At 45.9% G+C, this 16209-nt stretch overlaps 1 protein-coding gene across 4 annotated transcripts in view; it reads left to right on the top strand.

The window, feature by feature from the left end:
* Positions 1-16209, top strand: part of CHFR (checkpoint with forkhead and ring finger domains) — a 51565-nt gene that overhangs the window by 29913 nt on the left and 5443 nt on the right. For 3 of the 4 annotated variants that reach the window (XM_077920593.1, XM_028709509.2, XM_028709510.2), the window contains 14 exons: positions 3613-3722; positions 4872-4931; positions 5115-5327; positions 5870-6085; positions 6424-6580; positions 8339-8493; positions 9561-9723; positions 10598-10740; positions 11553-11672; positions 12761-12844; positions 14019-14089; positions 14245-14332; positions 14748-14855; positions 16097-16169. In XM_077920593.1, coding sequence (XP_077776719.1) covers positions 3613-3722; positions 4872-4931; positions 5115-5327; positions 5870-6085; positions 6424-6580; positions 8339-8493; positions 9561-9723; positions 10598-10740; positions 11553-11672; positions 12761-12844; positions 14019-14089; positions 14245-14332; positions 14748-14855; positions 16097-16169 — 1761 coding nt within the window. The remainder of the gene's footprint in view (positions 1-3612; positions 3723-4871; positions 4932-5114; positions 5328-5869; positions 6086-6423; positions 6581-8338; positions 8494-9560; positions 9724-10597; positions 10741-11552; positions 11673-12760; positions 12845-14018; positions 14090-14244; positions 14333-14747; positions 14856-16096; positions 16170-16209) is intronic. The other variant, XM_028709511.2, reaches the window with a different exon arrangement.

Genomic DNA, 16209 nt, shown 5'->3' with positions numbered 1-16209 from the left:
TCTAATTTTGTGAGGTTAGTGATTATTCCATCAACAAATCCTTAAAATGGTTAACTGAGGTTGCATTTCCCAAGGTTCCTTGGATGGTAGATGACTCGATTGCTCCTTAGGTTGCCTCAAGCTTGAGACCCTGTGGTATTAATTCCCGCCCCTTTTGCGATGTCAGAGCTTTTAACTATTTCTAGTGTTCTGTTCCAATAGAAGGGATTTCCATAACTGCCCTGATGTTGATTTTTTGTGTGTGGGTGTGTGTGTCTCTCTGGTTGCATACACTTTCCTGTGTGCACGACTTGTGACATCGCCTCTCTTTGAAGTAATCTGTTCAACTGTTTCGACATCATCTTGCAAAAATGAAAACAGGCCATAAGAGAGTAAGAGGTCTCACAGGCTTTTGTAGCTAGCAAGCTGCCAACATTATTACAGCCAAAGTACAATCTGTTTTGCTGGCAGGACAATAAAAGATTTGATGGGAGAGCATTAGTAATTGGAACACTTACAGGTAGGGTGGCCCAGAAGAATTGGGCATGGAATAGTCACAGTCACATGTGTAATCACTCGGATCTCGATCCAGCTGAAGCCCAGATTTACATGAATGGGCATGGGATCCAGGCTTTGCCCAGATCTGGTACACAGCCCCTACACTTGTCTTTCCATCTTAATGATCCATCAGTACCCTTTAGAACAAGGGTGGGAAACCTGTGACCCTCCCAATGTTGTTTGACCACAGCTCTGACCATTGGCCATGCCTTTCTGTTTGTTGCTAAATGATTAGCTTTCCAGCACTACTAAAACAGGGTCGAGCAGCCTAATTAAAGCTACTATCCCATACACGTTTGCTTGGGAGGAAGTTTCATTAAAGGAGCTGGCGTTTATCTCTGAACAAACATGCATAGGATCAAGCTGTAATGTTAAAAAAAATAAGCAAGAGAAATGTTTCCAAATTTAGCTGAGATACCTGTTCTATATTTCTCTTCCATCTTCCCTCACCCCCAATTCTCTGTTTAGGAAGCAGCTTTAATTTGCATTTTTACTGCAGAAAGTCAACAGTTCGCTAAATGCTTTCTGTAAAAAAAAAAAAGTGCTCGGATTATTTTGCACATGAAATGGGAGTCTCTTATGTTTGAGGGAAGGGGATACAATTTCTTTTAGAAGGCCCATAAAAGTAGCATTGGGAGCCTTATGCAAAAGCAATGCACCTTTTTGCAGTTTCCCAGTTTGGTGAAAAGGTTTCCTGCTTTCTGCATCAGAAAGGCTAGCAAACTGTTTTCCTCACTTGGCAACTCCCTCCCCCACTTTTCCCTTAATCAGCAACTGTAAATGAACAGGGTCTCTCTTGTCTTGCAAAGTTGCTTGCCCTTCTTCACACCCCAGTGAAAAATCCAGTTTGCATCTTGTTAAATTGTGCATTGAGTAAAAAGTGTGTTAACTCGGGTGTTTCCCAGTTCTTGGTATCAGACTCTCTGGGACCCCAGGGGGATGAGGCTTTTTTTGAGATCAAAGCTCTGGAAGAGGAGGGAGCAGAGCAAGGGTGGGGTTTTTTGTTCAGTAATTATATTATCCTCATTAAAATGCCGTCCTATATTTTCCCCAGACTTTAATTTGTATTTACAGTTTCTATTTGTCAGGTTTCTTGCATAAATCTATATTAAATGGGGATGGATATAATACAGGGTGGCATTTTGATGAGGAAGATAACATGTGGATGCTGTTGGGGGGCGAAATTTTATTCGTGAGGTTCCCTCTGTCTCCCCCTTGCTGTTTAGGGGCAGCTCTTCTTACCCAATTCTAGCACATTCCCTTCAGTGTCTTGTAAATACAGGCTTTGTCCACCCGATGGCAGCAATGGCCATTTGTGTTTCTTAAATAGGCTTTATCATCCAGACTTTGATATTAATCACTGTGTGCAAGAGCTGCTGCTGTTCTGAGGACGACGTCCTACCCTTCTTCCCCAAAGAGCCTGGGCGATAGAACATTACAATTTAAACTAAGATTAAAACATTTAAAAGCAATTTAATAATTAAAAACATCTAAATCGTGTAAAACTGTCGCTCTTGCAGTTTAATAATTGTCCAGGCTGCCAGGAACAGTTATCTTTCAACCATCAAAATACCTGGGTGAATAGGAATGTTATAAAATTCCCGCCAAAAGTTAATTGTGACCTGTCAAGTAAAAAAATAAAATGTTAATAATATTAGTTGACTACAGCTAGGGTCCCTTTACCTTTACCTTTACCTTTACCTTTACAGCTAGGGTGGCCAGTTTAGGCATAACTAAAGAAGAGGAGACACATTGTTTAAAAAAAAAAAAGGACTAAAGAGGACGCAGATTTACATATGCTGACTTATACTTTATAGGTGCCAAATTAGAAACAATCACAGTAGTTTATTTTTTAAATTTTATTTATGCTTTTCAGGTTTATACATTTCAATAATTTTACAATCATTTTCAAAACTTGACTTCCTTCCCCCTCTTTCTGCGGTTCCTTAAATTTATTTTTAATATCTTCTGCATATCCAAATTAACTTAATTTGTTCATTTATTCATCTTCTTTAAATATATATTCTTATGAAACTGCAGGTTATTACAATAATATTGCCAATGTTCTTATCTGTTTACAATTTATTTGTAAATATTCAATAAACCATTTCCATTCTTTTATAAAAAGTTTATCTCGATTTCTTATTTTTCCGGTAAGTTTCGCCATTTCTGCATATTCCATAAGTTTTTGTATCCATTCTTCTTTGCTTCTTTTCATTTTTGGGCGAGTAACATTCTTGCCGCTGTAGTAGCATACTTGAATAAGTTTCTGACCAGTTTAGGTAGTTCTGTCCCTATAATTTTTTTTACAAACGTTATTTTAAACATCCTTTTCAATTCATTATATATCATTTCCCAGTATATGATATAACAATCGCAGTAGTTTAAAGTACATCTTGCCATAGTGGGGAGGATTGTGACCTGGTGAGCTCTGGGCCTGCTCAGTCCTCTGTCTGAATGCTAGCTGTGACTAAAGGTAAAGGTAAAGGGACCCCTGACCATTAGGTCCAGTCGTGGCCAACTCTGGGGTTGCGGCGCTCATCTCACTTTATTGGCTGAGGGAGTCGGCGTACAGCTTCCGGGTCATGTGGCCAGCATGACTAAGTCCCTTCTGGTGAACCAGAGCAGCACACAGAAACACCATTTACCTTCCCGCCGGAGTGGTACCTATTTATCTACTTGCACTTTGACGTGCTTTCGAACTGCTAGGTGGGCAGGAGCAGGGACCGAGCAACGGGAGCTCACCCCGTTGCGGGGATTCGAACCGCCAACCTTCTGATCAGCAAGCCCTAGGCTCTGTGGTTTAACCCACAGCGCCACCCACGTCTGGTTTAAAGGAGATTCCTCAGAAGGTGGTGGGTTCTTCCCCACTGGACGTATTTAAGCAGAGGCTTGGTTGACCATCTGGGATGTTGTCGTTGCAAGATTCCTGCAATGAGCAGCAGGGTTGGACTACATGACCCTCAGAGTTCCTTTCAGGTTTCTGGTTAGCCACATATGTAGACCTCCTCTCTCTTGCCCACCCCACTCCTAATCCCTTGTTACTCACCAGAAGGCCTTGTTTGTATTTTATAGCACTAATGGAACGGTTATTAACAAACAGAAGGTGGTGAAGAAGCAGACTTACCCGTTACAGACTGGAGATGTGATCTATGTTATTTACAGGAAAAATGAGCCAGAAAACAGTAAGGGGATTTTGCTGCTGCTTCTTTTTTTAATGGGCTTCTTTGGTGCAGGGGCTGGTGGGTGGGAGATCACTGGCAAGAAGAGGGAACCTGTGCCGATACCACCCTCTGACGTTGCCAGCTTACAATTCCCGGCACCCCTGACCATTGCCCCTGCTGGCTGGGGCTGATGGGAGTTGGAGTCCAACATAATCTGGAGGGCCACGAGTTCCTCACCCCTGGGTTAGTGTGTGCGCGTGTGCGCAGAAATGAATGAAAAATACATTTGGCATTTCTCCAAGTGAAGCTTATATGGGATGCATCTATTTGTACTCTTTTGTCCCGGGCCAAAAGTCTAGCCATTAAGGAAAGCTGTGGGCCACATGGCCAAAAACATGAGGGTTGTCTTGCCATCCTCACCACAACCATGTGAGGTAGATGAGGGAGTGTGTGTGTGTGTGTGTGTGTGTGTAAAAATGGCCTACGGTCATGGAGTGAGCTTCATGGCTGAGCAGGGATTTGCACCTGGGCCTGCCCACTCTTATGCCAGTGCTCTCACCACTAGAACACACTGGCTTTTGATAGATTCCAGCATTAAGGATAAGTGAAGCACAGAGCTGCTGCAATGGCGCTGGTTGGGAGGAAGCAGGGAAACTGGGGTAGCAGACTGCCTCCTGCCTCAGAAATGGTGCACTTTGGAAATGGAAGAGGGAGTGTCAGGGAAGCGTCTGAACTTCCCCAGGCAATTGTCTTTAGGAAGACCCATCTTTGCTTGGAAGATTCAGGACAGGAAAAAAGGAAGCACTTCTTCATACAACCTGTAATTAAACTAGGGAACTCTCACAGGAAGTAGTGATGGCCACCCACTTTGATGGCTTTAAATGGTGCATTAGACAAATTTGTGGAGGATAAAGCTCTCAGTGGCTACTACCCATGATGATTATGTTCTACCTTAGCTGCCGGACACAGTTTGCCTTTGAATGCCAGTTGCTGGCAATCGCAAGCGGCAAGAGTGCTATTACACTCAAGTCCTTTTTGAGGGCTTCCCATAGGCAACTGGTTTAAGAACAGGATGCTGGACTAGATGGGCCACTGGCCTTTTCCAGGTAGCTCAGCTTATCTTCTTACCTGTTGGGAACCATTGGCCTTACTGATGTTCTCTCTCTTCAGATGTTGCATATCTTTATGAATCCTTGAATCCAAAACAGGACCCAGCTAATGAGCCAGTAGGTAAGTAAAAGCGATTAGCTCAAGGCCAGCGGAGGCAGGGGAGAATGAGCAGTGAAGATTAGCTGCATCCCTTTTAAAGCTGCCGGGCTCTGCAGAATCCCGTTAACAGAGATTTCTCTAAGCCTCTCGAGCTGTTGAGGCAGCACCAGAGAACGTTCCCCCTTGCTCCCTTCCCCTCTGCAGAAGCCACTGTCAAAAGCATGTGCCATATGACCAAAGATACCTCAAGTACCAGACAAAGCGAAGATGGGACCTCAGCGGCATTGCCACCGTCGGCTAACCAGGCTAGCTATGACGAACCACAGCCATCCACTTCCACGTCGAACCTCTTTAATGCTGCTTCTACCTCTCTCGCTGAGGCCATATCCACGGAGCAGGATAATCCTTCAACATCTGGTAAAGTCTCAATTCGCTTGGCCCCGTGTGTCTAATGATCATTTCACATAGGCCTTCCTGCTGAAGCCTAAGCTGTTTTAAAATTGGGGGTGGAAATCCAGAAGTGCCATTTTTCAGGTTTTCTGTATACCCCAAGACCAGGGGTTGGCAACTTGCAGCCCACGGGGCAGTTTAACTGGCCCACGAGCTGCCCCCGAACCGAGCTGCCCACTTGGTGAGTCCCCGCCCGCTGCGCTAAACTGGTGCGGTGTGGCAGCGGAAATCGCGTCTGCGCACGCTCAGGCAGTCCAGCCCACAGAGAGATCTCCACGGGACTTGACTGGCCCAGGCAGGTTAAACCTTGCCAACCCCTGCCCAAGACCAAGCAAGTACATCTTTTATAATAGGGGGTGGTTCTACTCCTCTATATTGGCCAAACAAGAAATACCGTAGTTGCCATTGCTTGCCTTGTGTACAGGAACGCTTTGCATTCAATCAGTCAGCAATGCTTTCTGCTGATGTGCTGCACTTCCCTTTCTTTCTTTTTCTTCTTTTGGGGGCAGGGTCGCAATCGTACGCCTTTATTCCTGCACCTTCCCTGCCTGGCTTAGAACCATGTGGTCCAGAAGCGTCACTTAAACACAAGCAGCCAAATGTAAATACTGAAACTTCTGACACTTCTTCAGGGGATAAAGAGAAAACCGTGTCGGCTATGCCCAAGTTGAAAAGCAGGGATGAAGAGGAAGCCCTGGAGCCTGCCAGGAAGAAAATAAAAGCAGGTTAATAAATAACAGTGACTTCCTTTTTTTAAGAGGTCTGTGGTCCAAGATCTGGCTGGTTTCCCATCCTAGTAACTTTGGGCACTCCTTACTGTCCCTTACTTCCCCACAACTTGCCATGCAATTTATCTTCCCTTCCCTGAAACCCCTTCCTGGTGTAACTTCTGCAACCCAGCTGAAAGGTGCCACTGTTTCCCCAGCCTAGCCTGGGAAGATCCCCTGCCCTTCAAAATGGGCAGGGAAGGCTCGGGCAGGGTCTTGTTTGTTGAGCAACAATGTCTTGGGTTCCACTGTGTGTGCCAGCGCTGTGATGTGTGTTCCCCTCCCGCCCCTTGCAGGTGGCGACGCCAGCACGTATCTCCAGGTGATTCCTCCAAACGTATGTGCAATTAAAACAGGGACCGAAGACACAAAGTCACCAAATGTGAAGCCAGACAAAATGGAAGAAACACTCACCTGTATCATCTGCCAAGAGCTGCTGCATGACTGTGTCAGGTAAGGGGGGGCGGGTGTCTGTGGGCCAGACCAGAAGTAATGACAGTAGGCCAGTGTCTTTGAATCAGTTCACTGCTGAGTTCCTGTATAGAGTATGCATGTGGCGGGGGATTGAAAACTCATTGGGGCAGGTGAGAAGGGGAAATGGTGGGGAACTGTTCCCCCCTGCGCACACTTGCTCCCCCCCCCAAACTATTTTTCTCCCAGTGAGAAAATGTTTGCTGGTGGGAGAGTGAGCGCTGAGAAGCACACACAGGCAATCGCAATGGAACTTGGTGTACTCCAGGATGGATTGAGTTCTCTTGCTTCCAATCACCATGGTCCGCAGCTATGTTACCTACCCTTTAAGAGCACGGAGCCCAATATTTGGTGGGTTGGTTCAATTTGTCGTGTGAGATTCATCCCCCCCCCCCACAAACGTTGCTGTTCAGCTCTTGTTACCCCTTTAGGGTTGCCAGGTCACATTGCTGTGGCGACTGTAGAATTCACAGTGGACAGAACTCACTTTGCTGGGGGGGTCTAGATCTAGCAGTTGTTTGTCCCCTTGGGCTTCCTTCCTACCAATAACACACCCCTTTGTTCTTGATTCTGGGCCCTGTCTCTTGTTTTGCCCCAGCCCCTACTTTGTGCTTGGCTCCTCCCTTCTTTTAACTCCGTGATTCCAACATCCGGTTGTTGCCTTGAGTTCCTCCTCTCCCCACATCCCCTTTCCTTTCACAGCCCAGTCTTCTGAGCGGCCTCCCTAGCTCTCCTCTCTTCTCTTCCTGCTCTCCTGCCCCTGAAAGTGCAGCCCCTCTTGGCTCCTTCAGAACACCTTCCCCACATCCATCCCTTGTTGCATCAGTTCTGCAAGCCAATGAGCATTCCGAGCCACTGTACCCGCTCAGCCAACCATATTCCATGGTTCTGCTGCCCTGAGAGCAATGCAGCAGAGCTGTCTGTTTCAGCACCAAACAGAAGGTTGAGGATGGGGAGAGAGACGCCTCCAGCAGCAGAGCGCAGAGAGGCAAGACTGAGTAGGATCCAGCTCCTCTAACCCATGCACGTCATACATTTAAAGCAGTCTTATGTCTTATTAGTCACGGGGAATTCTTGGAACTGAGGTTTGTTACAGGTGCTCTGTGAAGGCAGCAGCTTTGACAAACTACAATTCCCAGGATTCTTTGAGGGAAACCGTGGCTGTTAAAGTGGCACGGGGTGCTTTAAATGTGTGGTGTGGATGTGGCCAAAGCTGTCGCTGATTTCAGGATAGTTGAACTGATTCCTTTTCCATAAGTGTTCAAACGCATTTGGAGCCGACATAAAAGCCCAGAACCTTTGCTGCCACTTGATTATGTGGATAAAAGCCATGGGGTAATGTTATGCATTTTGAAGAAGGTCATGCGAACACAGATTTAAAATGCAGCACTGCGAAATCAGTGAACACACAGTCAGCAGGAGTATAAACAGAGCCTGAGGTGCGGCATTTCTGATCCTGCAGACAACGGTTTGGTGTGCTGGGAAGAAGCCTTGCATTTGCACACTTACTCTTCCCCTTTCCTCCTGCCTGCACATTACCAGCTTAATGAATCATTTTCTAGTTTGGTCAAACCACAGTTTGATGACTTGAGGGAACTCTGGAGCAGGGTTACAAAGTAAGAGGCTTGTTCCTAAGCCCTACAAACCATGGTTTGCATAGAATGAGAAATATCACATTTGATTGTAGGCACATCCTCCTCCTCCTCCTCTCCATATCAAGGTTTCCCCTGTTCTCTCCAGCTTGCAGCCCTGCATGCACACTTTCTGTGCCGCGTGTTACTCAGGATGGATGGAACGCTCCTCTCTCTGTCCAACTTGCCGCTGTCCGGTGGAACGTATCTGTAAAAACCATATTTTGAACAATTTGGTGGAAGCTTACCTCATCCAGCACCCAGGCAAGTGGAAAACTGTCCGCAGATATTTGTTGTTGATGCTGATGATAGATTTATGTGGCTCTTTAGAGAGAGGGGTGGGGGGACAAGTCCCTGCCCAAAGGAGCTCGCAATCTAAAAATTGGTCACACCAGAGACCACAGTTGGAGGTGGAGGCAAACACTGTAGTGCTGCAATCAAGTGCAGGCTAACAAGATGAGCTGCATTCATTCAGAAATAGTGAGTCGACTCCACCTGCACACAGTGAATTTATTCAGTCATTTGGTAGCTGAGGGTACCAAACACATCAAGGGGCTTCCGAGAACACATTTGGCTAGCCCCACCCCCAGACACTGACGTGCATGCAAACCATACCCCTCAGCCAATACAATTGGCATCAATCTGTGCGCATGTGGATGTATTCAAATAGGGCTCCCTTCACTAGACATTGCATCTCCATGAGCCCTTCCCAAGTGCACAGGCACACATGGGTGAGCCTGTTGAAATTTGTGCATTGGCTAGATGGGTGTGTGGATTGGTGGTGGAATGTGAATCAAAAGCTGGAATGCAGGGCCAGCCAGGCGCGTTCTCCGAAACCCCTTCCATGCATTCAGTACCCGCCCATACCAAATGACTGAACAGGGCTTGCACATGCCTGTGCCTCTGTTCCTATGTAAGGGGCAGGTGGTGTAGTGGTTAAGAGTGGTAGTCTCGTAATCTGGGGAACCGGGTTCGCGTCCCCGCTCCTCCAAATGCAGCTGCTGGGTGACCTTGGGCTGGTCGCACTTCTCTGAAGTCTCTCAGCCTCACTCAGCTCACAGAATGTTTGTTGTGGGAGAGGAAGGGAAAGGAGATTGTTAGCCACTTTGAGACTCATTCGGGTAGTGATAAAGCGTGATATCAAATCCAAACTCTTCTTCTTCTGTGCATTTGAACTGAAAGCCACTTTAAGAGCCAGCTTAGAGGACTTCCTGGATTCCTTGAAAGTTCTGTGACTCTGAAATGATCATGGATGCATTTTTGAATGGGAGCCTGTGTAGCTTAGGACCAGCTCCTGGTCAAAAGGCTAGTCGACTTTCCTCTGTTTGTAGATAAGTGTCGCAATGAAGAAGATGTGCGAAGCATGGATGCCCGGAACAAAATCACTCAAGACATGCTTCAGCCAAAGGTGCGGAGGTCCTTTTCGGATGAAGAAGGAAGTTCTGAAGATCTGCTGGAGCTGTCTGACGTAGATAGCGAATCCTCTGATATTAGGTGAGCATGGTTGTGGCAATAGGATTGATTTTGTGGGACTTGCAGCCTTGCTACCAGGACGACATTTTGAATCTGGCCTTTGAGACGCTTCTCAGGCCATGGTGACTCCTTCAGTGTCTTTGCTTGCCTAGAATTTGCCCTTGAATTGTGATATCTATTGTTTGCCTTGACGGAGGAAACTGTGTGTGTGCACGCGCACACACAAGTTTTTTTAATTGTAGCATGGTTGGACTGTACTAAGGTAAGAATTGCATCGTTGGCCTGCTGGTTTTGGGGAAGCTCACAAGAAGGACATGAAGGTAGTATTCTTCTCTCACTACTGTTGCCCATAATGAATGTTCAGGGGCATGTTGGCTTCTCATCCCGGGCATTATATCATAGAATTGTAGAGTTGGAAGGGACTACAAGGGTCATCTAGTACAACTCTCTGCAACGCAGGAATCTTCTGCCCAACATGGCACTTGAAGGAGGCCAGTGCTGTAAAAAATTCCTCTCTTTGGGCTTGTTGCTGCTGCAGGAGCTACTCAGTCTTCTGCTCTTGAAAGGGTCCACAAAAGCCATGAAAGAAATCTCTCTCACACGGCCACATCTCACCTGTGTGCTGCCTATTAAAGAGTACCAGGATTACCTGATGTTTTCATCCCAGTTAGACAGTCATGTACATGCCCCTCTTAAACTTGAGCCTCTTATGATCTTTCGCTATCCTGTAGTTCAGCTTTGCTGTCTTCATGCCCTGCTTGAGTTTCTCAGAAGCCACGGTTGCAAACAAGATGTGGGAATTCCTGGCCCAGTCCAGTGGGGGCTCTTGAATCTGATTGAATTCACTTTGGCTTTCACACGAGTCCCAATAACCTACCTGCACCCGTCTTTTCAGTCAGCCATACATTGTGTGCCGACAGTGTCCGGGGTACCGCCGGCAACCCGTTACGGCCATTGCCTCCCCGGGCCAGGAAGGAGAAACGGAAGCCCGGCAGCCCTTGGGGGATGCACCATCTACCTCTGCCAACTTTCCAACAGGTCAGTGTGGTGAAAGAATGCAGTCAGTGGGTGGCAACGCGAGGCCTTCGTGCTGTGTCTAGCCTGGCAAGTTCTTTGCTCCCACTCCCCATTAGGTTTCCTCTTCCTTCCTTCCCCATTATTACCCCATTGTGATAGGGCAATACTATCAATGGGCTCTCACCCCAGGCCAGATAGGATGTAATCGCCTGTTGACTTGTTCCCCATGGAAAAGTGTATATAGCCAGAGTGTCATGTTTGAGCATCTTGGCATTCTTTGCCAAGGGTGTTATATTGATTTTTCATAGGTCTACCTTTTCAAGCACACAGCTGGATCAGTCTACAGGGAAGGGCCATGACTCGGTCCCAGGTTCAGTCCCCAGCATCTCTAGAACCAACTGGGAGGGATTCCCTATCTGAAATCTGGGTTGCTGCTGGGACTCAGCATAGACAGTACTGAGCTAGATGGACTAATGAATTTATATTAATTGATAATTATATATTAGTAACTTTATATTACCCTAACTTTGTATTTTTGTAATATTTTGTTTAAGCTGACTGTTTTTGCTTCAGCTTTTTGTACACGGCTTAGAGATATTTTTAAAATATTAAGCGAGATAGAAATAAAATAATCTGCAACAAGCAGGGCTTTCGTGCCAGTTGCACAGAGCTGTCGGTTGATGCAGAAAGGATTCCCTAAAAGTCTGACTTACCCTGGATTGGGTGGCCCCTGGTCCTGATCCTGACCATTGAGATCCTATGAAGCTCATTGTCCATGCCCTGTTTTTATTCCAACTCTTTCTGTGTCTCCCTGTCATTTTCTCCCAACCTAGCTGTCCAGGAGTATGTGTGTCCTTCTCAAGGAAGCCACGTGATATGCACTTGCTGTTTCCAGCCGATGCCAGACCGCAGAGCAGAGCGGGAACAGAATCCGCATATCGCCCCCCAGCAATGTGAGCTAGCAGTCGGTTGCCTTCTCTGTTAGGCATTTTTGCTGTTTGTTCCAAACTGCTATCTTTTGGAGGGTTTTGGCATGAGGGCAGAATTAAGGGTTGGGAAGTATTCTGTTTTTTAAAAAATATTAATGATGATGTGTACCTCTGCAACAGGACAGTCTATATCAGGCATCCCCAACCTGCGGCCCTCCAGATGTTTTGGCCTACAACTCCCATGATCCCCAACTAACAGGACCAGTGGTCAGGGATGATGGGAATTGTAGCCAGTGTGGTGTAGTGGTTAAGAGCAGTAGTCTCGTAATCTGGGGAACCAGGTTCGATTCCCTGCTCCTCCACATGCAGCTGCTGGGTGACCTTGGGCTAGTCACACTTCTCTGAAGTCTCACAGCCTCACTCACCTCACAGAGTGTTTGTTGTGGGGGAGGAAGGGAAAGGAGATTGTTAGCCGCTTTGAGACTCCTTCGGGTAGTGATAAAGCGGGATATCAAATCCAAACTCCTCTTCTTCTTCTTCTTAAGGTTGGGAATGCCTGGTGTATATGTTTAAATAGATATCACCACCCAATTCCTTCTCCTCACATGGCAGTGCATGAATTCCTTTGAGATTCAAATAGTGGGTGGCTGCTACTTGTGGATAAATTTATGTAAAGGGAGCTGGGGGAGTGTGCAGTATGAAGAACTGAAGAGGGAGTGTAAGCCCTTCCTTTTTCACCAGTGGGGTGAGTGCAGTTTCGCCTTTTCTTCCCGCTGTAGGAAGAGCACCGCAGAGCACCACTTCCCCATCCCTTAAGGGAGTTACTCCTCCCTTTGTTTCTGGTCCTCTGCCTCCCCTCTTTCCACTTCCAATTATTCTACTTGGCTGATCAGGAAGTGATGTCACTTTGGGGAGGTGCTACCTGTATGCTCACCCCCAACTTCCTAAAAGTAGTGGTTGACTGGCTGAGTGAGAGTGAAGATACTCACTGTATGCAACAGATATAATGGGACTGTGTTCATTAATAGCTAATAGGGAATTTGGGGTCCTTTACTACTTGATATTCTGGATGCCTGGTGCCACAACATGTTCTCTGCTCTCTCTGTTCACAGGCACCATCTGTCTCCAACCCTTCTGTCACTTGTACTGGGGTTGCACTCGAGTGGCATGTTTTGGTTGCTTGGCACCATTCTGTGGTAGGTTGGATCACTGTCTTTTTTGTGTGTGTTTTTTTGCTGTTGGCAAAATTGCTTTTGACGGAATTTTCTCAAAAACTCTTGAGGAATTTGGGAGCACTGACCATTAGAAGCTGAGACAATTTGGCTCCCAGCAATATTAGCAAACACGTGAAATTTCTCTTAAGCTGTTTGATACATACCTTGGTAAATGTAATCAACCATAAAGTGTTTTCTCACAACCCAAGTTGGCCTTGGCATATTCTAAAACACAGTCCTGGTTGAGGCTGTAATATTTTACTAAACTCACCCTACAGAGAGAAGCCTCTGTCCCCCTGTGGAGGTTCCTGGTTCAGACAAATTGTGCAGGAAGAGGTGGCTTACCATTGACAGTGATGCCTTTCTCCACGTAGGAAAGAGCACTGCAAGTGAGAGGGTTGGAAGGAGGTATTCCCATAGCGTACACTAATAAATATTCTTGGAGCTGGCAACTTCTTCAGGCAGGTGGAGGCTTCCAGTCTCTGGGAAATCGAGGCCCCTGAACAAAGCTAAATTGTGCTCCCCAGAAGACCCTGAGCAGGGTAGATTCAAGACTTAGGGTGTAGAGAACCATGAATGAGATCCACGATGGCTTCCATTTGTAATGTTCCAATTTCTGTTCATGCATTCTAAGCTCTGTCTGACTATGCTGCAATGCACAATCCCTAATGTGGACTCCAGTGGCATCCTCTTTGAGAACCTAAGAATGGTCCTGCTGCATCAGGCCAATGGTCTGTCTGGTCCATCTTGTTCTCAGTGTGGCCATCCCAATGCCTATGGGAAGCCCGAAAGCAGGACGTGAGCACAACAGCACTCTCCCACTTGTGACTCCCAGCAACTGGCATTCAGAGGCTTCCTGCTTCCAGTTGTGGAGGGAGACCATAGCCATTGTGGCTAGTAGCAGTTGACAGACACTTTTTAGCCCTTGGTTGAGCATGTTACCTTCTGCAGGAGGGGATTCCCATGCATCCAGCTTCCAGCCCTTGACATGGAAACTAATACTTCTGACTTCAATGAAGCCAATATTCCAGTTCTGTGAGCTTGAAATCATGACCTCTAGGCATTGAAGGTCATCCTTGTGGTGAGAAAAGAGAAGACGCCTCTTGGGTATTTCAGAGCAAAGATAATTTCCCCTCTCTTTTTAATTTCCTTACAGAAATAAATCTTGGTGACAAGTGTTTAGATGGCGTCCTTAATGGCAATAACTATGAATCGGATATTCTAAAGGTATATTCAGTTTTAAAGTATATCAGTTGAGAGAATGCAGCTGCTTAAACTGAGTTTGCAGAATACATTTTTACTACTTTCCATGGGGTGGGTGGGTCAAGTTGTTTAGTGCATCTCTTTTACATGCTGCTGACTACCCTTTTCTCTCATCTGAGGATTACCTGGCATCCAGGGGTTTAACATGGAAAAATATGTTAAACGAAAGTCTCCTAGCTCTTCAAAGAGGAGTTTTTATTTTACCAGGTAAGCCCCATCTTTTCTCTCTGACTTGAGCTTTCCAGAGGCATGTCTTCTGCGTTGTGCGCTTTCAGGGAAGCAAATTACACTACCCCATTTGTACCAACCCAACCTTGATCCTATTCTCTTCAGAAACTCTGCTCCACAACTATTTCCACCAGGTGAAGTAACTGTGGTTAACCTGCCAGAAGAGAAGGCCTTTTCAGTGGTGGCACTCTGGTTATGGGATAGCCTTCCCAGAGATGTTGGCCTGACACCATCTTTGTGGTCCTTTCACCACCTTTCAGTTCACCAAGGCGTTTCAAATAACTTACAGCAAGCATATGTACTCTTGACGAGTTGTTGCCTGTTTAGAATATTTCATGAAATGGCTTTTTTGGCCCCTGACTATCTGCAACTCTGATTCCCCTCTGCCCACCAGATTACCGCATTACTGGAGAAACTGTTCTCTGTTACTGTTGTGGCCTCCGCAGCTTCCGAGAGCTTGCTTATCAGTACAGGCAGAATATTCCTGTTGCTGAATTGCCAGGTATGGAAAAACTGTCATTGCTATTCATTCACTCATTCATTCATTTATTCCCCACCCATTCATTTATTCCCCACCTTTTTTCCTTGGTTTATAACAAAAGCCAACAAACAACACTAGAAATAAATCAGTTTTAAATAAAATTGGAAGCATTGGTTACATAATTCTATCTATATTTCCTGAGTGATTCAGTAGCCAGTCAGTCAGTGTTTTGGGTTGGCAATTAGCTGTGTCAAACCTACATAAAGTTGCTACTGTTCTGAAGTTGGGAAGGGCAGGTAAGAGGCAGCAATACTCTGAGCAGCTTTAGATGGCTGAGGACTGCCTGTCCCTAACCCATGTTCACAATTTTTCCCCTCGCATATGTGAGCTGGAAAGTATGTCATTTGTCCTCGTTTTGGAGAGAATCTTTAAATCTTATACCAAAGGGCAAAAGAGACCTACAGTAATTCTCTCCCATTATTTCTCTTCCACAATACAGTGGTACCTCGCAAGACGAATGCCTCGCAAGACAAAAAACTTGCTAGACGAAAGGGTTTTTTGTTTTTTGAGCTGCTTCGCAAGACGATTTTCCCTATGGGCTTGCTTCGCAAGAAGGAAACGTCTTGCAAGTTTGTTTCCTTTTTCTTAACACCGTTAATACAGTTGCGACTTGACTTCGAGGAGCAACTCATAGAACGCGGTGTGGTAGCCTTTTTTGAGGTTTTTAAAGACTTTGGTGATTTTTGAAGCTTTTCCAAAACTTTCCCGACACCGTGCTTCGCAAGACGAAAAAAATCGCAAGGCGACAAAACTCGCGGAACGAATTAATTTCGTCTTGCGAGGCACCACTGTACAAATGTTTTGGAGGACTATTCATTTTGTTCTGCATTGAGACTATATTTATGGTGTGTGTTAAAATTCCAGGACAAGACTATCCCATGTGCATATGCATCAGTAACAGCTTAGCATGCACTATATGCTAGCATTAAGTTTCAATATTTTAAAATGCATGTTGCTGTTTCTATTATATCTTCTTAAATTTCAATAATTTCCACCTATACATGTTGTTGTTGTTGTTTGGTTTGGTCCCCCAACTGATAATCTATTTACATGGATTTGCACTTGCTACCAAATAATTGTCCGCACCTTATTTTAGAACAACAACAATGATTGACTGATTCGCCCACCCACCCGCCCTCAAATCTCTCTGCTTTTAATTAACGTCAATTGTGCATCAAATGTGTTGGTGTTTTTTCTTACAGTGGCTGTCACGTCACGCCCTGATTGCTATTGGGGGCGCAATTGCCGGACTCAGGTCAAAGCTCACCATGCAATGTGAGTTGCCCCCGCCCCTACCCTCACCCCCTCGATACTT

This window comes from Podarcis muralis, chromosome 16, assembly GCF_964188315.1.
Source record: "Podarcis muralis chromosome 16, rPodMur119.hap1.1, whole genome shotgun sequence".
Taxonomy (NCBI): Eukaryota; Metazoa; Chordata; class Lepidosauria; order Squamata; family Lacertidae; genus Podarcis; species Podarcis muralis.
The sequence above is the reverse complement of the archived record's forward strand: the minus strand, read 5'-3'. Positions and strand labels throughout refer to the sequence as shown.